At 37.2% G+C, this 27,899-nt stretch overlaps 1 protein-coding gene across 3 annotated transcripts in view; it reads left to right on the top strand.

Moving 5' to 3' along the window:
- The window catches only part of Epsti1 (epithelial stromal interaction 1), a 102,340-nt gene extending 74,926 nt beyond the window's left edge, over positions 1-27,414 (top strand). For all 3 annotated transcript variants that reach the window (XM_013140826.3, XM_013140827.3, XM_063232729.1), the window contains one exon: positions 26,469-27,414. In XM_013140826.3, the coding sequence (XP_012996280.1) occupies positions 26,469-26,477 (9 nt within the window). In that variant the 3' untranslated portion in view covers positions 26,478-27,414. The remainder of the gene's footprint in view (positions 1-26,468) is intronic.
- Positions 27,415-27,899: the final 485 nt, after the last annotated feature.

Genomic DNA, 27,899 nt, shown 5'->3' with positions numbered 1-27,899 from the left:
GTGGTCTGTTTCTTGTCTCTGACAGCTTTTAATATTCTGTTCTTGTATTGAATTTCAGGAATTTTTATTATTATATGCCTGGGTGTTTCTCTGTTAGGGTTGTAGGTAGCTGGGGTCCTGTATGCCTCATATATCTGAGTATCTTTACCTTTTGCTAAATTAGGAAAATTCCCCTGGATTATTTCTGTGAGTAGCTTTTGTAGTTCACTTGTTTGCATCCCTACTTCTTCTTTTATGTTCTTAATCCTTAAGTTATGGATCCTCTTATCATCTTCTTGTCTTTGTATTATTGCTGTTTGTTTCTTTGTTATTTTTAAGAAGTTTTTCATTTCATTCTCCCATATTACAAGTCTGCCCTCCAGTTCAGATAGTCTGTCCTTAGTTTCTTTCAAGCTGTTATGCCAGTCTTCGATAGACTTCTTAGTTTCTTGGTAGTCCCTTTGAACCTGCTTCACGTATTCTATGCTTTCTCTGTTTTCTCCATCAAACAATTCTCCCCTTTTTTTCTGTTCTTCCATTCCACCATCTGTTTTTTCTTGGGTGGTGCTTAGCATTTCTCTCACTATTCTGCATACTTCTAGCTTCAGGTCGTTGATAGCTTCATTCCTGAATTGGTCTATGAGGCTCTCTATATGGCGCTTTATGTCTATTGGTGTGGTGTCCACTATTGCCTGTTTCTCAGAATTGGGGGCCGAGGAGCCTTTCTTGTTGCTGCCTCTTCCCATATTCTCTGTTCCTTATATATGCAAGCTTATATAAGAGGCCCAGCTTCTCTCCCAGTCAGGCACAGCCTGGTTGCCCCTCCCGGCCACCGTCAGGCTCTGGGATCTGGGTTGGGCCAGCCTACCGAGTCCGCCAGCAGCGTCACGCAGGCCAGGCACTTTTCACCAATCCCGCCCAAGAGGGGGATGTGTGGCTGGAATCGCCACCGTGCCCTGCTCCCACAGGACTGCTGGGGCCCAGAAAGTCCTCTGCTGGAGTCAGACTGTGGTAGAGTGTCAGTTTCTCTCACTCACCTCACCACAAGTCAGTACATGCCTCTCTGCCCATCCTGTTTTTGACTCCGTTCGCAGATGCCGCCACGCGGCAGAAAACCCAAATCGCGGATTCCAATGGCGCGGGGTCCAGCCTCCACACCGAGGCTTTTCTGTTCCTGTTTTAGCACCAGAACTGCATTCCAAGTTGGTTTTTCTCAGCCCAGTTCGTTCCTGAGTCAGCAGAGCATATCTCCATGTGCTTATGTCTCCTTAGTCCGCACCATTCTTGTCTTCTGAGCCGAGTCTTTCAGAGAGCCTCCAGTAGTTGCTGTTATCTGTCTGCCATGTTCTCCCGGAAGTCCCCAACACCAACTTTTTTTAGATGACAAAGTCACACTCATAGATCTCAAGAAATCACTCCTAAAATTCATCTGTAACCAGAAGAGACCTGGCCCAGACCCCAGCTCAGGCCCCGACGCAGCCTAGGCCCCTGAAGGAAGAGAGCACTGGTCTTCAGACAGCATCTCTAGTGGCAAAATGGCGACTCCGACACCCTATTGCTTTGTATAATTTTTATGTTTTTATTTATCAGTTAAAAAGGCAGTATCATCAACAAAATAAATTAATAATAATAATTAAAACTAGAACAATATGGACAGGGTTTCCACTCTCCTGATTTTACATTTTAATAGAGGAAATAGGCAACTAAATGGAGATAAAGAAATAATACATTGTACTTTTTCTTTTGTAGTAGTTCACAAATTTGTAGTAACCCATGCCATAAGGAAATAATTATGCATTGTGTTAACTTCAACGTGGCACATCAAATATTGTTTCTACAACTCTGATTTTTTTATTCAAGTGTCCATCATACTTTGTATGACCTATATCTCAAGAAAAGAAGATAAAACCCTAGCTGTTGGTATTTAATTCCAAATGGTCTTGCTGCTCATGGGAGCTCCATTCTCCTTGACTGTGATTGGTTCCACCAGGGGTGTGTTCTGTATTTTTGACCAATGAAACTAAAGCAAACCCTGCCTTTTGGTATAGATCTTTTTTGTTGTTGTTGTTATTGAAGTTGTTGTTTTGTCTTTTTGACACAGGGTTTTACTATGCAGTTCAAGCTAAACTTGAACTCACTTTGTAGCCCAGGCTGGCCTTGAATTTGCAGTGATTCCCCTGCCTCAGCCTCCCAAGTGCTGGGATTCTAGATGTGCACCACCATGTCCTACCCAGTATGGATTTTTAAAGTTATCATTTATTAGTGTGCGTTTGAAGTACATAGTGATTACATTCATTGTGGGTGTAAGGAATAGTGTGAGTTAGAGACCACTAGAGACCATTAGGGACACCAGGCTTGTGTGATGGCATCACAGCATGAAATTTATTGTGACTAGGTCCAGGCAGATAGAGGACGGAAACCCATCCATGGGATATAAAGAAAAGCAGAGCCTTTTATAAGGCTTGTATTAGGGAGGGGGATCAAGTGATCACTTATATCTCTTTTTTTATGACATCCTGTGTTTGTTGAGGGCGGCTGCACTGGTGCTGAGCTGGATTTTCACTGAGAACAATGCCGTTGCTGACCAACAGGCTGGGTGAAGGGAAGTCCTGCCTGGTCAAACCTGATGTAGGGAATGTGCTTAACACATCTTCATTCTTTTTTATCTTCTTTCCTTGCACTTCTCTCCCTCTTTCTCCTCACATTTCTTGTTCCATTTTACTTTTCAAAAGTTTTTTCATATTATCATATTATATATCTTTTATTTGTGCTTTAATTTATTCATACTTTAAGTACCTTAGTATGGATTTTTATTCATTTAGAGTACTATGTTCTTCCCATTTAGTGATTTCTCACCTGGATCCCTTTTTTGCCTATTTTGTTTGAAGGTAAAACACTAATGAAAAAAAATCAGAAACACTCAAACTGTGAGGTGAAAAAAAAATCATCATTCAGAACACAAAAAAATCTAGCAAGAGAAATTTTTGTGAATTCATTGTGCTCAGAGAAAGAAAATTTTAACTTTGCAGTTCATTCAATCTTGCTAAATAAACTAAGCATCCAATACAAAATTTAAAATAAGAACAATAAGTGATAATGAATTCAGTAATTAAGATCAGAACAAAAATTAATAAAACTTGAAGAAACAGCTGTTCTAAATATTTGGCCACTTATTCTTTGGTAAAGTCGACAAAATGAACAAATCTGCAGCAAGTCTAATAAAAAAGAGATTAATAAAAATACAAATGTACAACATTAGACAAGAAAGTAGAACCAGATTTGGAAAAGATTAAATTTTTATTGCTACAGGTAAAATTGTGCTAGTTAATTGCAAATATGAATTAAGTGAATGATTTTCTAGGCAAATACAATTAAAATTACTCAAAGCATTAAAACTTATAAAGAGTAAGGAAAATGATGATGCTTTGAAAAACTTTCTGAGAATGACTTCCCCCAATGGGTTGAAGTTGGATAATTTTAGAAACAAGTTTTACTGAATTTTTGAGGACCAGATTGTTTTTTTCTTGCCTGTGTTTTACAAATTATTTCAGAGTATGAAAAAATTTAAAATACTTTAGCATTTTATTTAACTATTATGCCCATGATTTAACAGCCTGATTTTAAAAATTGTACACACATTTAGCTATCTTGTAACTAGATAAAAAATATTAATATTAACATCTGAAAGAAAATATGATCAACAGAATTTTTCTCTCAGGTAGCAATTTACCAATGCAGAATAAAGTTTATCGTAGAAAAGGAATATTGTAGCTTATTATACTTTATTACCACAATAGGAGAAGTCACAAGAGAAAAACATTTGGCTATCTAATTAGTTACGTAAGAAAGCATTGATTAACTTCTGCTGTAAATATTTTTAAAAATCAACTTCAGGGAACTAGAAAAATAGAGATTTTTTTAATACTTGTAGTCCTCCAAACCAATAATTAACACTGAAACTGAAATGTTAATTGGTAATATTGGAATAATGAAAAATATAAAGATATTTGCATCACCTACCATTAATCAGTATTGCTCTGGAAATTCTAATCTAGTGCTTCTCAAAGATATTCAATTGAATATGTTTTTAGCACCAAAAAACAAAGACTTTTTATATTGCTTGGAATGAAATTTAGGAATTGTCTTGGCTTAGTAAGACATGACATGAAATTTTAAAAGAACTTTTCTAATAATGGGAAATAAGTTATTTATAGATGAGAGCAATTTGCCTGTATAACCCCAGACAATCATCTGAAACATGATTAGAAGCAGTGATTCACTAAAAGACAGCTGCAAAACAAATAACATAAGAATCAACTTTCTCAAATACCAGCAAAAAATTAACTAGAATGGGATTTCAAAAAAGATCTCATAAAGAAAGAACTGCATAAAAGTTGTTCAATAGCTAAAACGAAATAAAACAAAACACAAAAGTAAAGTTTCCTGTAATCCACAAAAGTCAATTGAATAAAGAAGATATGGATAGTGTTCCTAAGTGTTAAAATTCAATATTGCATTAACTACGGTTCTATTTAAATTAATTTGTGAGTTTAAAGTAATTTCAATGGAAATTCCAGTGGAATTTGAAGTAATTTGAAAAACATTTCCTAAATTTCCACTGAGGCAATAATCATGGAATTTAAAATCTTTAGAAAATATGAATGCCAATTTGAATTTTTTTCACAGGGCAAGGAAATAATACTCTAGAAGCTAGTAACTGGTACTCCCTAAACTCTCAATACTGGGACTGGAGAAGGAATGAGCTGCGAGGCTCTTTGGCAATACCAAATTCTAAAGAGTTTTCAAAAAAAAAAAAGTATCAGATCTAAAAGATGCTTAGTTGTTCTGAGAAAATAATCAGGGATTCATTTGCTCTTTGGCAATACCAAATTCTAAAGAGTTTTCAAAAAGAAAAGGTATCAGATCTAAAAGATGCTTAGTTGTTCTGAGAAAATAATCAGGGATTCATTTACGATGAATGTAGTCATTTTTTAAAAAAATGAAGTTAATGAAAAAAAAAAAAAGAACAACTCATTCAGTGATAGAGAACTTGAAGGTTTTGGAGTTGAAAAACCTGTGCAGTGATGACTGGGTTTTACTGTCATGGGAATGTACTCTTATCTATGAAAATGAAAGAAATCGACTATAAAAGAAAGCCGACAAACTGTAAAACCTACTTCCTCTTCTTAACATACTTTGTGCAAATGACTTATGACTTCTGCTCTCCAACCCTCATCTGTCGTGTCTGATAGTGATGTTGTTTTCCTCGTGACAGTGTTTCTAGGATCAAAAGGAAGGAGAGCATGTAGAGAGTTTATCTTAAAGCCTGGCACATGGGAAGCCTGAAAATGTGACCCACGGTGATAAGAGGCTGTAAGTTACGTGTATAAATCGGGAAGCAAATACACTGACACATTAAAGGAGCTTACTTCTGATTAGAGGGTTTTATGAATGATTATTTTGTTTTCCTTTGTAGTTTCTACATTTTCCACAGTAAATAATAACTTTAGTGAAAGAATGCTTTTTTTTTTTTTTTAAAGATAGAAGAAAGTTGATAGGAGATACTTAGAGGTGGGAGAGAGAAATGTAAATTCAATGTTTACTGTAGCTGTGATCCACTTATTTAAATCAAGATGACAGAACCAGCTAGTAAAAGGGGACTGTACACTATTTGTACTATTTTTCTTGACTGTTCTATTCTCATTATAATTTATTTCCTTTATTTGCTTGGGCTCCTCTTAACTTTTAAGCATAGTTTTTACTTCACTCTTCATTCTTACTAGTGAAGGCCACTACTTCAGGGAGCCTCAGAACTAGGACTTCTTTGACCCAGCCTCCTTCTCCTGAAAGCTCTTCTCCTGAATGCCCTTTGAATATTAACTGTATCTAAAGGCGGGAGTGTTTTTGTTGTGTTTTCTTTTGTAGTATTGGGGATTAAACTCAGGATCTTTTCAATTAGCTACATTCCCAAGCCCTTTTATTTTGTATTTTGAGACAGGGTCTCAATAAGTCACTGAGTTGTTAGTGCTGTGTTCAAGCTTGGAATCTTCCTGCCTCAGCCTCCCAAAGCGCTGGGATTACAAGCATACATTACCATTCCAGGCTGAAAGGCAGGAGTTCTTAACCTTCCCTGATAGTGATGCCTGACCTCAGCCTCCTGCATCCACTGTTCTTTTCCTCTTGTTGGATTGAGAGAGCATCCTTAGGGTCAAATCTGTCTGCCAATGGCACTTTCATGTTTACATGAAGCAGCCAGATGAAACTATGTCAGCACACGCCCCAGTGGAATTCAGACATGATATTGAAATGCCCTGATCTTCACTTCCAATTACTACAGAAGCGTGGCTTTGGAATATGACTTTCGCCTTAGCCTTATCGAGTTTCTCAAACCATCAGCCTCGTACACATCTGTCTGTTAAATAGTCGACCCTTCTGCAGAACAGCGCACTACCAACAAAGTGGTGCCCAAGGAACTGATCTGCACCACCTCCAACTTCCACATCCTGCTGTTAGCGTGGACTCTGAGCTCCCTGGCAGCACAGACCTCCCTAGCATGCCAGGCAGTGGCATTGGGTGAAGCAGCTTCCTCATTCATCGTGAGCTGCTTGCCTGGTATTCACAGGAAGTCCTGTGTCTGGAATCTCCACGATGGTGTTTTGCTGACCGTATCTCTGCCGTGCCCTCTTCATCTGGAACCCTGTTTGGATGTCATGAGTTGTGTGGCACAGTGATAAGATGTGCTCCTTCTCCGGAGAGCTTTTATGGATAGATTTAAAGTGTCAAACACCTGCTTCTCTTGTTATGTCTTTCCCTTTATATTTCCATGTCATTGCTTGAACTTGCATTTTGCATTTTTTTGCTTTGTATCACGGTTGTTTCTGAGTCTGCCTTCTTCATTACACCGTGACTCCCTGCGTGATGCAGCTGCCTAGCTGAACCTTCGGCATGGATTCGGGTGTCTGGAAAGTGTTCTGTGCTTAATGATCGTGTATCACATGGGACAGGGCTCAGACCTTGGAACAAGAACAGCTTATTTTGAATTTGTCCAAGTAAATACTGCATATCCATGTAAGAATCCAGTAAATGAACCAAGAATATGCTTATAAGACATGCAGATATAGCCTCAGGGGCTGTCAGTTCAGCAGAACAAATTAATTAGTTGAAATTATCCTTTTAGGTACCAAAGAAAAATCAGCTTTCCCTAGTAAATGTGCTTTGCTAGTTATAAGGTAATAATCGCCAGCGCCTTCCTTGTGCCATCTGGAACAATGCTCCTGTACGGTGAAGCCTCATCAGCTCCCTGTCCCCGGTTCCCGCCAGCTCTTTATCTCTCCTCCCCATGCTTGTCTCTCTAATACGATGGTGTATATAGTTCTTTTCTCTTCCTTTCTTATTCCTGCTTAAGCAGTTCTTAGCTGTAATGTAGTGTCGTCTTCTTTTACATCTCTAAATTTAAACAGAACTATGTTGTATTTTTTTGTGGTACTGGAGAATAAACCCAAGATCTTTGCACTGAGCTACATTCTTGCTCACTTTAGTGTTTATTTTGAGACAGGGTCTTGCTAAGTCACTAAGTTGTGCAGGCTGGGCTTGAACTGGCAATCCTCCTGCCTCAGCCTCCCAGAATACTGGATTTATAGGCATATGCCACAATGCCCAGCTTAAAAACTACACATATTCTGGAATTTCTAAATAAGTGAAAACAAAAGGAATAGAATTGTCCTACACAAGAATAATAGATTTCTTAATATAAAGTTTTCTTCCTGTTCATCCGCCCTTCGAATTTCCCTACCCAGTGATGATTACAGTTAATATTTTCTTGTGTATTTTTCAAAGCATTTTAAGCATCCTATATTAGCATATAAGGGCTGAAATTGATGTCCAGTATTTTTCACTGTTAAGTGCTTTGAACTAATCTCGTATCACTTACTATATCTCCATACATCCTTTCTGCATCTCTCTCCCCCAACACAGTTACCTTACTCTTTGTAACTGTTTTGCAATGTTCCATTGTGTGGCTGATTTAACGTATTGTTCTTTATAGGGAATATTATAAGATTTTTCTCCTGAACTTTTACAGGTTTAATAATACAATTGTAAATCTCCATGTACAGCCACATATACCTTTAAGCACTTCTGCAAAAAAGATGAATATTTGGAATCTTGATGGTTATTGTTTAACTGTCCTCCAAAAACTAAATTAGTTTTAACTAATCCAGAAATTCATCCAAAGTGTTCATACCTGATTATCTGTCTGCTTTTCTGGTTTTTGTCAATATGATAGAAAATTTTTATCTCCTTGTTTTGATTTATATTTGAGTAAAAATCATGACCATTTTGAATTTAAAGGTAGTCTATAGTTTATCTGTGAACTGCCCATACTGTATTTTGGCACATTTTCTGCTTGGTTAATTTCTCTTTCTTGTGTGAGATCTTTAGCCACTTCCACAAACCTCAATCTAAAATAATCACCAAGCCACTAAGTCTCAAGTTGGTGTGTTTTCGTCCTCTGCATAGGATTATGATGAGATATTTTTCTCACTTATTTATGAGTTTCTTTTCTCCAGAATATAAGCAGAGCTAAGATCTGATCTGTCTTTTTCTTGGAGGAAAGGGTTAATGAGGATGAAAAGAATTAGAATCCTTTGGCAATTGAATTTAGGTTAGATATGTTCTGCTAATACTGTGGAGTGTAAGTCTAATACAAGCTGTGCTCTCCAGTACTGTAGTTCTGGATGTGGCTGTTCATACTGGAGCATTTTGGATGCATCCTACAGAAAATGATTAGTTTATTTAATCCCCAATCTTTATTTGCTGTTAATAAGCTATTTAGCTATACTGTTTCCTCACCTGTAAAACAAGCATAATATTTTTCATTCATTAGCAAAAAATATGTTGCTTACCTGCCTACCTTAGATAATTATTCTGAGTATTAATGAACAGAATTTCAGTAAACTTTTTAATTGAAAATATTAGGGTCTCCTGGTTAAACTGCATGTTTAAAAATATTTCATTTGTTTATCTCCAGACCCTCTTTCCCTATATCATAAAAAAAATATGAGATTTTTTTTTTTAAAGCATGAGATTATAAGGACAAAATATAGGTAAGGAGATTGTAACAAGAAAATACAGGGATATCAGCAAAATTTTTGGAGTATGAATGTAGATAGTGGTAACTGACTTAGTAGAACAGAAAAAACTATAATTTATTTGCATGAAGCAGGGAGACACAAGTTATTAAATTTCAGGAATTGGGAGCACCTGGCAACTCTGAGTTAGAGTTGAAAACAGGAAGATAGAGATAGATTGAGCGCCTAAAGGGGGAGCTATAGACTCGGAGATTCGCCCCACCGCACTGAGTACTTTCTTAAAAGCAATATTTTATGATAGCAGGCATACTTGGAGGGGGAATTTGGATTGAATTGGAGATAGTAATAAACTTTTTCCTTAGTCAGAATTTGAAAAAGTAAGACTATTACAAATAATAAGTAGATATACGCTATTAAGAAAGACATAATTTTAACAAGACCACAAAACATTCAGAGTAATCATACAAGCAAGAGAGAGGACAGAAGTTGATCTTATTTTAGTATGAGGTCTAGCAATATAATGAATAATACTGAAACCATTAGACATTTAAAGCTATAAACATATTGAAGTGATAAAAAATTAAAAGAAAGGAAAGAGTTTATGCCATTGTGGAAAAGGAGTACCTAGCACAAGGTTTGGTATCTAGTTTTTTTTTTGGTACTAGGAATCAAACTCAGGACCTTGAGTTGCCAGGCAGGTGTTTATGCTGCTGAGCTATATGCCCTGGTACCTACTTCTTAATAAGTGCCTGTTGAATGGATTAATATTATTCAATTATTTTGAAAACATTCCAATTTTCTATTGTTGTTGCAATATAGAAATTAAGAGTGAGTAATGTGCTTTAGAGACTGATGAATAATCAAATTATTTGGAATATCACAGTATAAGAAATAAGTCCTTTATTTTGGTAAATGTGGAATATTGGATAGCCTTTGAAGAAATTTTAAAAAGCCAATCTGAATTTGATTGTCCTTATATTTTTCACCAGGAATTTCAGGGTGGAAGGGCCACCACAATTCACTGCTGTGTATTTGTCAAGATGTCACATGGTTTCTTTACTACCAGAAATCTCAGTTTCAAACGCAATTTGTGATTTGGGCCTGATACTTTTCTTTTCTTTTTCCTGTCTTTAAATCGGATTGAAAGCCAATCTGCCTCAAGGCTATTAGAGAAATCCTGACACCCAGTCCTTTGGTGTAAGACTTTAAATGTAGTCACCGAGTCTGGAAGAAGTTGCCTTTTCTGAGAAGATAATTAGCATGTTGGAAATTAGATATTTAGTTATAGTAATACAACCTATTTGCAGCAAAGTATCTCCTAAAGGGAGCCCAAAGCTCTGCTGGTTTGGGAAATAACTATTACATAATGGATGAATGCTTATTCTCCAGGAAAGAGCATGGTTTACGAACAGTCCTGCACTGAAGAATTGAGTTCAATATTTATTAATAAGTTGCTATGTATTAGCAGCTAATAGGAAAAAGTGTTAGAAAAATATCAAGAAATAGTATTACGTGATGCTTTTACAGGAACTAATTTGATTTGCTTGTCTTTGTAAGACATTGTGAGTTTGAGTCACATTGTATTTTCTTCCTTGTATCTTGTCCCTCTTAGTCTAATTTCTTAGACCACGCTTTTTAAGCTAACAATTTTACACTCATGGAGCCATTCTGTTCGACTAAGCCACAATTATCTTTGCTATCTCCTTATATAGAAAATAATTTCATATCCAAAGAGTTCTTAAGTAAAAGTCTCAAAAAAGCAGAATATTGCACCAGCTAATGTTAAATGTGTAATTGATTAGGGTATCTTCTGTACAACTGTGTTGATCCAAAACCTTATTATAAAACTTTTATTGTTTCTAGAAAAAATTACTGAAACGTACACTGTAGCTGTACAAGGAAGAAAAACTCAAAATCCATCAAACTAAGCATAAGAGTTAAAACTGGCTAGTAAAATGTCTTTGATAAAATCAATTACTTACAAAATTTTGCAAGTTTTGGGAAAATAATAGTAATAATATTGAATACAGTTTTGGAATCCATATTATCTTTAAATTTTTATTGTTGGGTTATTGTGTATATATTTGTTATGTGGTACATCAATTGCTATATATCTATGTATAGACTCATGAGTACATGTATTTATATATATATATATACATATATCACACAATATCTAATTTTTCTCTACAGATAACATTATATATTTTCACTAGAAAACTGAATCATGGTTTTTAGCTATGTGTTTATTTATATTACATTTAGTTTGCCTTCCATGCTGTCTTAGTTACTTATATTCATTGCTAGGACAAAATACCCACCATCCAAAGTTAATGGAGGAAAGGTTTATTCAACTTGTAGTTTGTAGAGGTTTCAGTGCATAATCAGCTGGTCCCAAGGCAGGAGAGCATGGCAGGCAAACAGGAATCGCAAAGGAGAAACAGTTCATGGTGGGCAGAAGGTAACAAAGCAAGCACGACTCTTTCTATCTTTATATCTTATCCAGGCTACTCAGGTTGGGGAGAACTCATATCCTTAATACTAGTGTCCTTGAGCCTGGCATTGCACCATGAATCAATTCAGCATTACACATTCTAGATTCAGCTGCCTTTATAAAACACTGTCTATGACTACATGAGACTCTGCGGGACATCTAGACATCAGCCATCATACATGGGAAATAAACTCATAATGCTTTGAGATGATGCTTTAATATTTGTCGACCACTTCAGAATTGAATTAATATTGATGACAGGTACCAATACTTGATTACAAAGGGTCACACAAAAACTTATTAAAATTATTTTATATTGACTCATACACTAGGGGAAAAACTTTCAAATCAGAACCAGTAAGTAATTTTTAATAGTGTAAGTGTTCCCTAGTTTATTCACATTATCAAAACTAAGTACTTGAGAGTACCCAGTAACATCATGAGAGAGTGCTCATGGCTCCCACATTGTCTGGCACTGTTATTATTCTAGGATTCTCCTGGGAGGCACTTAGGTTATTATAAGAGCTCATGGGAGTTGGAGGATGGGGGGTAATGGTGCCTGAATGTCTTAGAAGAACTTAATATAAGGGCTTTCATAATTTAAAGATACAAATCTCTCTTTTGAAAGTGAATGACTTCTCATTTGTATTTAATCTTCCTGCTGTCATTCAATGTCCTTTTGAGTTGTGGTGAATTCATTTTTTAAATGAGAGACTTTACAAACATTCAGTGGAGGCTCCCAGCTCTGACGGTGTCATTCACAGGGGGTGGGTACTCATGTTCTTGTGATGGGGCATTGCTGCCTCCTTGTTCCAGCTGAAATAGTTTTGAATCATCAAATTTGAATTTATGTTTTTCTCTGATGTAAAGAAATATCAACACTTTGAGATATTGGCTAGGCTATTTCATTGGGTAAGGTGAGAGCAGTGGATAGGTAGCACTGTTTATTCCTACCTAGTTATTATAAAGTAGGTTGTATTTAGTCCTTTTTATTGGTTTTTATTCTTTTCTCTCTCTCTCTCTCTCTCTTTTTTTTTTGTTTTTGTTTTTGAGACAAGGTCTTGTGTGGTTTAGGCTGGCCTTGCATTCACTGTGAAGCCCAGACTGGCCTCAAATTTGTGACAGTCCTCCTCTCCCAGCCTCCCAAGTCCTGGGATTATAGGTTTGCCACCACACCCAGCTTTCATTTTGTCTTTAGGAGACTTTCTATTAAAAACAAAAATGTGACACTGTATTTATGTAACACTGGTTGCTAGAAGTAGACTATGTATTTCTCTGGATTCCTGAGGATTAATTGGATTTGGAAGGCTTAAATGTCTTAACGATGGTGATATGTCACATTAGTAGGCCCCCTTGCTAATAAAGTAATCTTTGATGGGACCCAATAAATAAACATTAATTGGTTACAGGTGGGAAAAAAATTTTTTTTTTGCTATAGGCATCTTGGCCCTTAACCTTTAAATTTATTTCCATATCACTGAATACCTAAATATTGGTGAGAAAGTTTAGTTTCTATACTTTATTTTCTCTTTGACTGATTCCAGTTAAATGTAGAACCAAATTTGATCCATGAGCAAATTCCTCTGAATAATAAACTCAGTTTTGAAATAAGTAATCAAGTCTTTAAACCTATATTTTATGTTCATAATCAGTTTTGAAAAGAGCTTACATTTGTATAGCCCTTAATGTTTACAGGGAGCTTTCCCATAGTATCATCTGAGACTACTCATTCCATAAACTATTAGTAAATAAAATAGCCATGTCAGTTTTTACCAGGGCAACAGCACAAGCTATATTGTATATGTATAGGGGACACAAGTTAGTTGTTCTCCAGGGCTATAATTTCACTGGAGTTGAAAAGGCAATATACTTTCTACTGTTAAAAAGCTCACATAGCAGAATGCTCAACACTGAGTTTTATAACAGAAAGTTTGTGGAATTCCTCAGTGAATACTGAAATGAATCCTGTAATAAGCTTGAGCCTGAACCTCACCCTGCTCCAGTGTAACTATTTGAGCAAGAGAAGACAAATAGAAGCTCTAGAGAGAACTGAAGGAGCTTAGGGTCAAGAGCTTGAAGGGGTCTGTGCTGTGATTGAACCAAACTGATTTATTGAAACTTGAACTCCCTTTGGATATAGCTGAACTTACCCCTAGAAGGAAACCCAGAACACAAGTATAAAAGCAATAAAACGTATGTGTGCCATATAAAAAGTAAACAAAAAAAATGTAGACTGGAACTGGAACGTGGATTCTTGATAGGAATCCAGAGAAGCAACCTCCTTACAACCCATTGCCTCTTGTTGACCCATGATGTAGTTGAGGGGCCAGTGCAGGATACTCCTAAAGCATAAAGAAAATTCAGCAACTCTGATTTTACAAGGAACCAATGCTCCAAATTGAAAGACTTGCCTTATTTCACAACAGTGAAGCCAAAAGACATCAGTTGACAATGACATGGCGAGCATTTCACAATCACCAGCTCCTGTCATGGCACCAGGGATGCCCCTGGAAGACTCATTCATTCAATAAGTACGTATCATGGCAAGTACTGCCAAGGGTTTGTTCTAGGTAATGGGAGTGGAGGGTATACAAGTCACGTGGATATTATAATATGGAAGAAAGAAACAGAAACAAATAAGCAGCAAGATTATTTCAGATGGTGGTGAGTGCCATGTGGTCTATATCACGGGATGATAAGGGAGGAATTGGAGGTGACGGATGACTAAAGAAAACTGTGCATGGAGGCTGAGGCTGATTGATATCAAGTTCAAGTCTAATCTGGACAATTTAATGACATAGTGAGACCCTGTCTCAAAAAAATAAATAGAAAAGGGCTGGGGATGTAACTCAATGCAAACATCCTGGTTCAGTCTTCACTACTGGGAGAAGGAGAATAAGTCTTCACCGAAGAGCTGACATCAAAGGCCAAAAAGCTAAGAATGCAGAAATTGGAAGCAGAAAGAGGTCCTGTATGGCAAAAGGAGGAAATGCAAAGGCTCTCACATAGGAATGACATTGGACTCTGAGCCCCAAATGGTTGGATTAAGTAAGGAAGAGAATACCACGCAGTCAGGTAAGAAAGGAAGGCTAAAGCAAGGCCAGTTGAGGTTGCAAAAACGAGTGATTTTATTTTCAGGCCAGTGAGAAATTGTCAGAGGTTTTTAAGCAAAAGGAAGGCAAGCTCTCATGTGTAACCTTGAGATCCTGAAAAGCAGTGGTGATCAGAACTAGAATGATGTTTGTGGAAAAATCTGAGTGAAGTCAGGCTGTGTTGAATAAGTAAAATAGCTAAGATCTGGGGTGGTTTGGCTGGGAGTGGGGCAGGGTGGAGGAGAGGGTCAAAGAAGGTGACTTACAGGATAAACCCTGCAGTCAACCAGCTGACCAAAACATGGGTGGATTTCATGGTGACAGGGAGAAAAGATTCATCAAACCTCACCACTGCCTGATGAGTCTTGAAGTTGTGGAGAAATAGCAGTTCAGTAATGCAGAAATCAAAATGAGTGAAATCATGGTTGGCTTGTTGGCTAACAGTAAGTACAGACAACCATTATTTGCCTTTGCCATTTTTGCCTTTGCCACAAGCCATTATTGCTCTTAAGAGTCCCCAAATATATGTTAATGGCTTGTAGCCACCTTCTAAGACAATATTATAGCCACCTAGTTGTCATGACCCCGAAAGGATGCTATTGTGACTGGTTGCCATTTCTCTTCTGTTGTAATCAGAAGTTGCAAGGAAAATAATTACATACAGGACACATAAGTCAAATACAAAGAAAGTGCAGGATATCTGCCCACAACTATGAAGACCTAGAAAATCTAGCTGAGGACCTGGATCTCATGGCAATAAACTGCATGAGTTCAGCTGAAAACCTAGAGCCTACAGCAATGACTCATGCAAATCTAATTCACAGATCTGCACTGGGAAGGCCCAAACGTCAGTGGTGGAAGCTAGAAAGTGTGTGCCAGCAGGGTGAAGGATCTGTGCCAGGAGGTTGAGAATTCTGTGGTACAGCCAAGAGCAATGCTTCTTAAGGATCAGGGCTCCTCTGAAAAGTACCATCTCTGTCCTCAGCAACCATGAGGTCCTGAGCTGTTTCCATGATGAGAACAGCCAAGTTCATTTCAGGAAGCCAGCATGACAAACGTCTGGAGATTAAATAGCACACATCTTCCCCTCTGGAGCTAGGAAATGATGCTCAAAGTAAGGACCAAAGTGAACTTCAGCCATTCTCAGGAACAAGTTCCTGAGCTCCTTTGATAATAACAGCCAAGTTCCTATCAGGGAAGCCATCATGATAAGCTCCTCCAGGAGAACCAACAGCTTCAAATAACACCACCACTTAGGAGAACCCACAGTGCTACTCTTCCTCTTTATGTTGGCAAAAGTCCTCAGGTGGGACATCCACACTCAGCACCAGTTCAGCTGGTGTTTAAATGGACCACCAGTTACCAATCCACTACATCTTCCTTCCATAAATGTATGTTGAGTGACTACTATGTGCCTTTGCCTCAAAGAAGCCTGTAATCTTGTTTGCATAATCCTTCATTAATCCATTGCTACTTCTGTAGTTTCCAAACTCCTAACTCCATTCAACCATGCATAGGTAACTTGGAGCATGATGCTGCCATATATATTTACATTTTTTTTGAGAAAGGGTATTGCCACTTTTTAATCCATATTTTTAACTAAAAGTTATACTATGAAGTATATGACACATTCCATAAAACAAATATTTATAATAATTAAGTGAAAAGTGACCTCCAGGTGGCCAGTCTCCCAAATAGACTATAGTTGATCCTCTATATGTGTTGGTTCCACATCTGTGGATTCAATCAGCTGTGCATTTAAAATATTTGTTGCCTTTAATGAATGTATACAGACATTTGCCTTGTTACTAGTTCCTAAACAATACAGCATAATCGATCTTTATATAGCACTCACAGTATATTAAGTATTAGAAGTAATCTGGATGATTTGAAGTATATTGGAGGATAAGCATAGGGCACATGCAAATTTATCCATTTTCTATAAAGGATGTGAGCATTTGTAGATTTTAGTATTAGTAGGTTTCTATGGGGGATCCCGGAACCTCTCTGCTGTGGATGCCCAGGGGTGATTTTGTGATCCTCACACTACATGTCATCCTTATATCCTGACTTTTGTGAAAATCATGTTCTTATTGATTCAGAATTTCTGAAATTGGTTGTTGGAGTTATGACAGAGTATCAGGGAAAGATGTGCCCATTCCTTTAAAAGAATGTTTTTAGTGTGTGTTTGTGATACCTACCAGTTAGGCTCATTTTAGCGTATTGCATCTTGGCCATTTTTACTTTCTCTTTTCTCAGATGCATTCCTCATTTTAAAAGCTTGAGAGGCTCTCTCTTCTGATATTTCTCTTTCCCCTACTGTCTTCCTGTTTTCCTTCTGATGTCACCAAGGGATGTTTACTGAACAAGACTTACAGTACAGCACAGAATATATGGGAGTGATGTGTTTCTTGCAACACTAGCATCATGTAGTTATTTTGGGAGATTTTTCCGTCCTGGTCCTTGCTGAAGCTTTGTTCACAGTCTCTGGGTTTTATGGCTGTAATGGTTGATTCATGGTTGTCAACCTGAAAAGTTTAGACGTTTAATTAAGGGATTCAGCAGGAGGCCAGGATCCTTACTTTGTAAACATCTTCATCCTGTGCCAAAGCAGGACAGGAAGACGGTGCGAGTTCTACACGCACAGGGTGGAGGGTAGCCTGCCTACAATATAAGGGAGGAAAAGAGGCTTGATCTATTCCTTTTGTTCCTGCTGCTTTTACTGTTTTCTGTCACCTTGAAGTGTTACCTCTGTGCCATACTGCCCTGCCTTGGGGCCAGCTGATTATGGACTGAAACCTCCACAAACTGTGAGTTAAATAAACCTTTCCTGCCTTAATTTTGGATGTTGATTGTTTTGGCCCAGCAGTAACAGAAAAGTAACCAAGACAGTGGCCCTGAGGGGTGCAAGTTGTTTGCATGATCGAGGCTTTTTGCTGACTTGGTGAAAGATAGGCAAGTGAAACCCTGAAGTTAAGAATTCATGCTTGAGCCAAAACTGGTACCAGCTCCAGGAAAGGCCCGCTCCTGGTGTGCCATGTGACGAATGTGAAAAGACATTTCTGTAGATTTCTTCTAAGCTGAAGTGAGGCAGCAGTCCCTACAGTCAGTTCTTACAGCACATTAGCTTTTCAAAAATCTCTTAGCCCTGCAGCAAGCTTTCTATTTCCACATATTTTTCATTGTTCTAAAAGGTAAATAATGTTTTTCTGGACCACCTCTAAGGCAAAAGGCAGCCAGGTGGCCTCAAGCAGTCTGGAGGCTGTTGGAATATGAATAGTGGTAATGGCTGGGTGAGTTTTTTTCCTTTTCTCTTAAAAGAAATCATCTTTCCAAGTTGAAGAATAAAAACAATGAGACTTTTAAAAATATGATGTGGCCTTCTCCTCAGATATTATTTTTCTCATGTGCTGTTCAGCTATATGGTGGGCAGTCAGCCAGCATGATTACTGTAAATTCTGCAAAAGCTTTTGAGAGAGAAAGAACCCTGATTTCAGCTCTGGCCAATCACAATAAAAAATGACACCTGCCCTTTCTTCTCAGCATGATTGCCTGGACTAGAAGGGTTTTTATCACCCTTCGCCCAGACCTACAACAAAAACAAATGAACTTTTTTTTTTTCTGAGACAATTTTTAAATGAAATACAGTTATAAAAATAGTATGCGTTCTTCTCCACTAAAATATTCCTTTCTGTGAAACTAGCACATCAAAGGAACTAATATTTAATTCTTCACTACAAAATGATTTTTAAAAACCCTAAGGCGAAAGGCACGCTTTGAAAATGAATTTTTCTTATGTATTTCTGTAAAGAAAATCTTACAGCTGTATTGTAATATGTTTGTAATGTTTTTTGTGTGTATAATAATATATTTTAAAAAACTGAAGCTAGCCCAAATGAGCATCAAATTTCAAAAAGTATATGATTGTGAGGTTTGCAACATGAATAGACTCAAACTATGGTGAGTTTTATGGGTTAGGTGAAGTCCAACTGCATATGTACTTAAAAAAAATAATACATATATATATATATATATATATATATATATATATATTTTGAGCAAATACTAGTTTTTAAACTAATAAAATCCATCTGGGTATAGTGGTGCACATCTGTAATTCCAGCTATTTGAGAGGCTGAGACAAGGGGATCACAAGTTTGTGACCAGCCTATGTACCTTAGTAAGAGCCTGCTTCAAAATAAAAAGAGAAGGGGTAGAGAGGTGGTTCAGATAGAGTACTCATATAGCATATGTGAGGTCTTGGCTTCAGTCCACAGGACTCCAATAAACAGGTAAAATCTATCAAAATGATCAAGCACTGGTTAATCTGTAAACTCTGAACTTTAATAGATACTTGAGGGGCATAAGATCATTTTGGAGAAGTTGATCTATTAGAAATCTTATGCCTATGTTTCCTAAAAGGCCTGTGGTAGTTAACATTGAAGATAGGCCTGTGTTCAATTCCTGGAACCAACAACAAAAAAATTGAAGATAGATTTTATAAATGTTTACATATTTAAAATAACTGAACATAAGCAAATTTGCATTCTGGATGTGTCTATTGATACTGCAAGGTTATGAGCTTTGCTGTAGCATTCAGAATAGCACAGTGTGGAAAAAGGAATGTTGGTTATGCTTGGCTGCTCCTCCCCCAAAATAACCAAAAGAATATCTTTGTGTTGTGTGAGATAATATAAACAATATAAACTTACCCATGAAAATATGTGGGTAGGAATCGTAGGTGGGTAGGAATAATCTCTCTCACTTCTGCTCCTACCCTGTTTCTTTAGGATTATGGCAACACTTTAAGAAATGTCTACCCTTGCTTTAGCTTTTTTCCTAAACCCATTCCAATCAGGTTTTAGACTCTACCAGTTTAAAATATGTGTTCTTTTCATGGTCACCATAATGTACATATTTAAAAACCCAGTGGTTACTTTCTGTCTTGCCCTCTCAGCATCATTTGTGATGGTGAACCACTCCTTTCCTTTTAAAAAAATGTTCTGTCTACAGCGCTGTATTCTCTGGGGTCTCCACATACCTCACTGGCTGTTTCCTTTCATTCTCCTTTGCTGAATCCTCCATGCTTGTCTCTTTGTTCCTTTTTTTTAAAGTTTTGCTTCATTAAAACCTTGGTAGCCCTATTTGTTCTGATGAAGTTGAATACCTTCTATATGCTTCTGACTCCCAAATTCCTATTTCCAGTTTTAAATCCCTTCTTTCCAGCTCCAGACTGGCATATCCAGTTGCCTGCCCAGAGTCTGTACTTGGATGTGTTAGATATTTTAACCTTAACACGTCTAAAACTTAAGCTTCCCCCTTTCTATGTAATAGTACAGAATTCTCTCGCATCTCCCACAGCTGATCCACCAGCAAATCATCTCATGGTCCCTTCCAAATATATCCAGTTTACAGCTTCTCACCAGCAGCGCTCACCCAGTCTCTGCCAGTAATCTCCTGTTAGTTACGTTCTCATCTCTGAGACACAGTAACCTAAAGAAGGAGAAGTTTCTTTTGACTTTCTTTTTTAAATTTCTTTGTCTTTTTCATTTTGCTCTTTCAATCCCTAGTCGTCTGGCTCTAAGGCACAAGTTGAAGTACAAGGCCTAAAGGAGGAAAACTGCTTCCATCGTGGCAGCTAGGAAAAGACAGTGGAGAGAAGGGAGGAGCTGGGGGCAAGCACACACCCTTGGAGACCACACCCCCAGTGGCCTCCCTCCAACCAGACCTCCTAACAGCACAACTAGCTACTGCACTCATCACTGGACAAATCTTCTGATGACTATAGCACTTACACGATCCAGTCACCTTACATACCTGAGTATTTGGGAGGATATTTTAGGTTCAAACTGTAACACTCCCAGATCATTTCTTTGCTTCCACTTTTAGCACTGGGATCTGTTACAGTAGAAGAAAGACAGAAGTCAGATGTTGTCACTCTGAGCATCCATAACTTGAAGTGGAAGCCAGAGCCCTTGCAGGGGCCTATCATAATGCTGCACGATGAAGACACCCATGTCACCCCCTTGCTCTCTCCTACCAGTCTCCTCCTTCCCTTTTGTTCTCTGTCTGCCCTAGCTGTCTTGACGTTCTTTGAAAACTTCAGATGCTGTTGGGAGTGAGGCTGTCTGTACCTCGGGTGTCTGGGACAAGGTCACTGCCTGCCTCTTGTGAGTGTGACGAGGCCCCATGAGGATTGTGCACAACAAAGAGAGCTGATGCACATAGTGACTTGATCGTCATCTGAGATTATACGGACAGTTTTCTCTTGTTTCCAATGGAGCCACCGAGCATGAATCCACAAAGACATTCTATTCTACTGCTGATTAGATATTCTTCCTGTCCCAGATCCTACCTTTCTCTTTAACTCCCCATGGGGCTGGGAAAGTAGCTGACCAGTGAAGACCTGCTGGCAAGCACAAGGACCTGAGGTTGATTACTGATACCAAAAAAGAAAAGAATGGAGGGAAAAAAGCCCCTTAAACTCCCCATGAACTCATTCATATGCTGATTGTATAAATAAGAACACTGCATGTAGCAGGCAGTTCCTTTCTCCAACTGGAGAGGGCTCCACCTACCCCAACTTTTGTATATTGACTCCTCTCTCCTTCACCCCCCACCATCGCCCTCCAGGCTTTCGTGAGCTGCACTGGACATGGACACTGCAAGACACTGGGTGCCCTCACCCTACGGCTCTGCATTAACTGTTCCCTCCATGACGTTGTTCAAAATATTCATGAATGATTTGTTTTCTTCATGTTCTTTCTCAGATCACACTATTTTAGTAGGGTTATCCTGGCAATCCATTTTAAGGCTGTCACCTGTGCCCTCCGCTGGTTTGTACAGTCCCCGTCCCGGGCTCCCCCTGCTGACTCCATCAGCTTCTAATATGCTTTTTCTAACATATTTTACTTGTATGTTTTGGTAACTGTTTATTCTTAATCTCTCCCTATGGTAATGAATGTCCATAATGATAGATCCCTTTGATGGTTTTGTTCACTGATAAATCCCAAGCATGTAATAATGACGACTAGAAACATGCTGCACACATAAGGAACAAGTGTGAAGTTGTGATTGAACATCATAAACATAACAAACAGACTGAACCAAGACATTTGATACACCAAAATGCTTAACTACTGTGCTTAGAATTGCTGTGTGTAGAACATTTGGTGAAGTGTGATTTGCTATAAAAATGAATTTGGCATCATAGTAAAACTTAGGAATAAATGATAACTATAGTACTCAGAAAGATTGAAGAGGGTATCAGAAAAATATTCCCTTGTTCCTGGAATAGGCAGAATCAATATGGTCAAAATGACTATACTTCTAAAACTGTTACATACATTTAACATAATCCTAATAAAATGCCAATAGCATTCCTCACAAAACTAGAGAAAGTAATCCTAAGCTTCATATAGAATCAGAAGAGACCTAGAATAGCAAAAGCAATTCTGGGCAACAAAGGCAAGGGTTTGGGGCATCCCTAACTTAGAGTTATACTACAAAGTTTTCCAGTGATAAAAACAGTATGGCATTAATTTAAAAAAGGATCAGTGAAACACAATACAGGATGCAGAAACAACTCAAAGCATACTCATCTACCTTGTCTTTGATAAGTGGTGAAATCCTTTTGGTAGAGGAAAGATAGCCTCTTTAACAAATGGTTTTCGACTGGTTATCTACATGCTGAGAATTGAACCTAGACCCTTTCCTCTCATCAGGCATTAAATTAGAACCAGAATGCATCAAAGATTTAAATAGAATAGAAACACTTACTCTGCTGGAAGACAAAATAATTAAAATACTTGCACAAAGGCTTTTTGAACAGAACCCCAGATGCACAAGAAATAATACCAAATATCAACTAATGGGATCACATCAAATTAAAAGCTTCTGCACAGCAAAGGAAACCACCAACAGAGTAAAAGGAAAACTTACAGAGTGGGAAAAGAATTTTGCCAGCTAATCTTCAAAGAACTAATATTTAGAATGTATAAAATAACTCAAGAAACAGACCCCTCCGAATTTAAAGACCCAAGAAAAAATGGCCTCTGAAGTGAATAGACACTTCTTAAGTGAAGAAATACAAATGAGCAATAAATATATGAAAAAAAATGCTCAACATTTGCAAGTTGTTCAAGAACTACAAATTAAAACAACACTGAGATTTCCTTTCACTCCAGAAAGAATGGCTATCATCCAGAAATCAACCAATAACAAATGCTAGTGGAGTTGTGGATGGGGGAAAAGGATTTCTCTTCATTGCTGGTGGGAGTGTAAACTGATACAACTATTAGGGAAATCAGTGTGGTGATTCCTTTGAAAATTACAACTAAAAGTTCCACTTTACCCAGCCATTCTCCTTCTATATATCTAGAAAGAGTTAAAGACATCATATCACAGTGATGGATGCATACCCATGTTTATAGCAGCACAATTCATAATAGATGAATTTTGGAAGCAGCCTATATGTGTTCATCATCAAATGAATAAGTAAAGAAAATTTGATGTTTGTATACAATGGAGTATCATAAAGAATAAACTTGAGTCATTTGTAGGAAAATAGACAAATGTTGAGACCATAATGTTAAGTGAAGTAAACCAGACACAAAAGCTTGATTTCTCTTATATGAGAAGCTCAATACTGTATATAAATGAAGTGCAGTAAAAAAAAGACAAATAATAGGAAAAAAAGGAAAGAAAAAATTTTCTAATCCAGTATAGGCATATAAGATTTAGTATAGTTGTCTTAAAGTGTTTTATATGCTTTTGGGCTTATTAATCTGTTTGCTACTCTGTATGATAATTAACTTCATAAGGACTTTAAAGATGAATAAATGAATCTGATGTTGGCCAAAAGGTAAGGAGGAATGGAAAGAAAAAGAATTGAGATGTGTTATTACATGTACCAGTTTCCCACAATGAAAGTAACCATTGTGAACTAACAGAAATTTTTAGAAAGAATAAGGTAGAATATCAATATAGAAAATATAATCTTAGAAATTAAGAAACTCATTGAATTTATTGTCATGAAAGAGACCCAAAAGAACCAAACAAAAATACCTTTTCTCATCTATTATTTAGCTAAAAAAATTGACAATACGCTCTGTTTATAAAACTGTGGGTATTACACGTTATTGACAAAAGTGCAAAATGATACATACACTGTGACAGATACACTAAATTTCCAGGCAGGGCTCAAGTTTGCAGTCCCCCTGCCTCAACCTCACACACTGCTAAATTACAGATATGCACCACCATGCCCAAGTCTCTAGATCTATTTTTTAAGTCTTCTAATAAAAGCTAGGCCCTAGGAAAAGTTTGCTAAATTTTTGAAAATAATATTTCAAATGTCTATAAAATTTGAAAGTGAAGAAAACGCTGTTCTCTAAAGGCAAATGTAGTTCTGAATTAAAATCAGAGAAAGACTGGAAAATAAATACTTTCACTCATAATTTTTTTTGGTACTGGGGATTGGACTCAGAAGCTTCACACTGAACTACATTTCCAGTCCTGTTGTTATTTTTTTATTGAAACAGGGCTAAGTTATATAGACTGGGCTTCAACTCACAGTCCTTCTACCCTAGTCTTCCAGAGTATTAGAATTATGAGCATGTGCCACCACATCCACCTAAAAAAAAAATCACAAAATTTTGACACTTGGTAGCATTTAAAAAAAAAACACATCCTCACCAAGTTGCATTTATCCCAGTGTTTTTATTCACACAATAAGATAAAACTACTGTGATAATTCACTTCATGAATTACAGAACCTCCATATAAGCATTTCAACAAAGAAATTTTAATATTCATTAAAAACCACTACCAAACTAGGAGTAGCAAAGAAGAATTTTATCTAACAATAACATCAAGTCCATACTAAAAATGTATCAAAATATTTGCTTTAAATCAGATATAAGAATTAAAAGGGAAATAATCATTTATAAATTATATCAAAGATGATAGTTATCTTCATAGATCATCAAAGAGGATTTATAATGGAATTACTGTAAATAAGGACTCAGCAATGTTGGTGGATATGGGATATGTATATATATATATATATATATATATATATATATATATACAACATCATTTCTATACCTTTGGAATTGTAAACAAATAAAAAGAGCCAACCAAAGATCCAAAACCCTATTAAATTTTTGTAGAAAGACATTAAGGAATAAATAAGTTGTCCCTTGTTAGTGGATAGGGATGTGCATGGACTCAAGTAATCTATAGATTTAAATTATAATGAAAGCAAAGAACCAAAAATGCTAACTTCTAAATATAAAGAGACATATAAGGAAGCTGATTAAGTGTTTGATGTAGATGCAGCTGGCACCAGCAGCCTCTCCCATTCCTGGAATTTTGATCTTTCCCAGAAAGGCAGTGCACATCCTTCAGGAAATGGATTCTTCACCAAATGCTGTGGGGCAGTCAGATACCTTTCCTGATATCATTCGTAAAAATCAATTTCAGTTAAATTAAAATTCATAAAGAGAAGACTTTAAAGTGTAGAAGAAAAATAAAGTGGCTATTTATAAAATAAAGCAAATGATCGATTTTGTAATACCCAAAGTATCAACCATAAAGAAATGATAAATATATTTACACTAAAATTTAAAGCATCTTTTCATCAAAGGGCAACATACAAAAAGTCCAAAGTCCAAAACTGAACCTTCATTCTTGCTATACAGTATTTTATAAACACGTGGACAAAAGGTGGTGTAAAGAATACATTGAGTATGTCATTTCTTAGAGGAACATTGAGTTTCCCCAAGGAATGTGAGAGAGATGGGATTTGGAAGAAACTTTAGAACTAGTACAAAGCTAAAGATGGAGAAGAAAAGGGGGGAGGAAACAAGAAAACATAAACCATGAGAAATCTATGGAAAGAGACAGCTGTTCCTTTAAATGTCCTACGGACACCTAAGCAGCAAAACTTCCACTAAGTGTGTGTTAGGTAAACGGGATTGATCTTCACTCTCAAAATCATTGTAAGTTAAACTGCAACCATCTCCTGTCAGTTAGAATATATACCTATTCTTGAATAATTTAAATTGCTTTTTATATTTTAGGAAAGGTATTTTCCTAAAATATAAAAGTCCCCTTTTAGGCTTTATGAGGCTCCCTAGAATAGAACACTTAAAAAAAAATTTTCTCTGATAATAGTAGGCAAGACATTTTGGGATGCTATAGAAACCCTAAATCCTACGTCTTAAGGGCAGTGTTTGCCATGACTTCTGAGGTAGCCTGAGTGAGTTTGGTTTCCCAGAATGTTAGGAAAAACTGTCTGTATTCTCAGGGCAGTGTAAACCAGCAGTGCAGGGGACTGGATGGGGATTTCTTGACCCTTGGAGCCCACCGTAGGCAGGACTTAGTAGTCTGTCTCCCTCCTTTAAAATACCCTTAGAAGTCACCTTCCTGCCTCATCATGCAGTGCAACTCCACTTGAACATGATGTGTTTCTATTTAAATTACTCTGCTCCACACTGTCCATCCTGTTCATGCTGCACCTGTGGAAATGGTGACAACGTTGTGGAACTCTTATTGTGACCCATGTTAGCCTGTCCTACAAACACAGCCAATAAAGTGTCATTGGACAGCCATTGTGCTCTTGACAGAGGCTGTGTTGAGAATCAAATGCAATGTGATTTGAAAATTAAATCATTTCACTGGTACTTTAAAATCATTAAAAAGTGCTTATTAGGCCTGTTACAGTTTGACTTTAAAGGAACTTCATTTTGGAGTACAAAGGCTTTGAATTTTATTTTGCTCCCTCTAATTTTTGTTTTCTTTCTCTTTCAGGGTATATGAGAAATATTAGTTGCCATCTGGCCTTCATCAGCTGACCTTGGAAAAACCTCCTGAGATGCTTTACCTTAATGCAATTTAGTTCAGCCTCACCGTTTTTTACCTTAGCTTTGATGGCCTGTTCACTCAACTGAGCAGTTAGGGATGGTCAATTTCTCCCTGTCATTAGTTATGCATGTTTGCAGGCACTGATTACTACACTCATTTAATTCCTACTGCCTGCAAAATGTTACGTTATTTTTATAATTGATTTTGCCTCTTATTAGAATTGCTAGAACAATATTATTAAGACAAAAAAACAATCACTTGATACTTTCAGGTTAATGAGAACACTGGATGCTACAGGCTTCTTTCTATAAGCAACTATTTCTAAGCTAATTTTCAGATCAGGTTTGGGGAAGCTTTGAGATCTTTTTAGATTTTTATACATGCTATCTTAATCTAGGCAACAAACATGACCAAAGGAAAAATATCATATACTGTATTAAACTTACAAATAAATTTTGAACTGCTTTTATGGAAATGAGTTGCTTTTATTTTTGGTGAAAAGCTCTTAGGCTTTTCTCTCTTCAGGAGTCTTATTTTAATATTTCTTTTTACAGTCTCTATAGATCAAATATAGTAAAATAATCACCGCTGAATCTTGGCTCTTACTTTGGTCTTTATTAATATGGTCCCCCTGATTTTCAGACTGGCACAAATTATTTCTATAAAAACCAACGAGACACAAACGCAGACATCGTATGTGGTTCCTAGGTTTACTGAAAACGTTTCTTTGCCTAATGCCTCTTATTTGCCATTGCCTATCCAATAGGCTTTGCCATTCAACTTCTGTAAGCTTGAACCAGTTCATGCCCCCCAGAGTACCCACACTGATTTCCCCTTCTATGTTGTCATAATCCACTTCCTGGACCCACGCCCACCCCGTTATATAAGGAAAGGATTACTGTACATTTAATTTTAGAATAAATTTGAGGAACAAATCATGTATTTTACAGCTGGGCAACCAGCAATTTGCAGCTTTACTCGATCTTCTGTATTACTAATTGCTCCGTTGAAATTAACTTTCCAAATCTCTTCTTTATTCAAAGGAAATTGGGAGTTGAAATTCTTGGGCCAAGACTCATGACTAGGGCAAGTGTGCCCTGCAGAAAGGGCCACACGGGGTTGGGTGAGAGGGTGGCTGCGAACAGATGGTGACCAGGCATTTTCCCTGGAATTACAGATCGCACCCTCCTTGGTTCCCTGTACTCTGCCAGCTGAGGCTGTGTTAGTGCTACTGACACTAATTTAAAATCTTTGGTCCATTTGAAATCTTTGCTGTTGCCTTATATGGGAAGCACTAAATCCCTCAGCCTGGGCTGGAAATGCAGCCAGACAGACTGTAGCTGCGCGGTGGCGGCAGGCGTTTCACTGCTGTGGAAA

The sequence above is a fragment of the Cavia porcellus genome, unplaced genomic scaffold (genome assembly GCF_034190915.1).
Source record: "Cavia porcellus strain 051 isolate PalLab524CR breed Dunkin Hartley unplaced genomic scaffold, mCavPor4.1 scaffold_21, whole genome shotgun sequence".
NCBI classification, from domain to species: Eukaryota; Metazoa; Chordata; class Mammalia; order Rodentia; family Caviidae; genus Cavia; species Cavia porcellus.
This window is presented reverse-complemented; position numbering and strand designations above follow the sequence as displayed.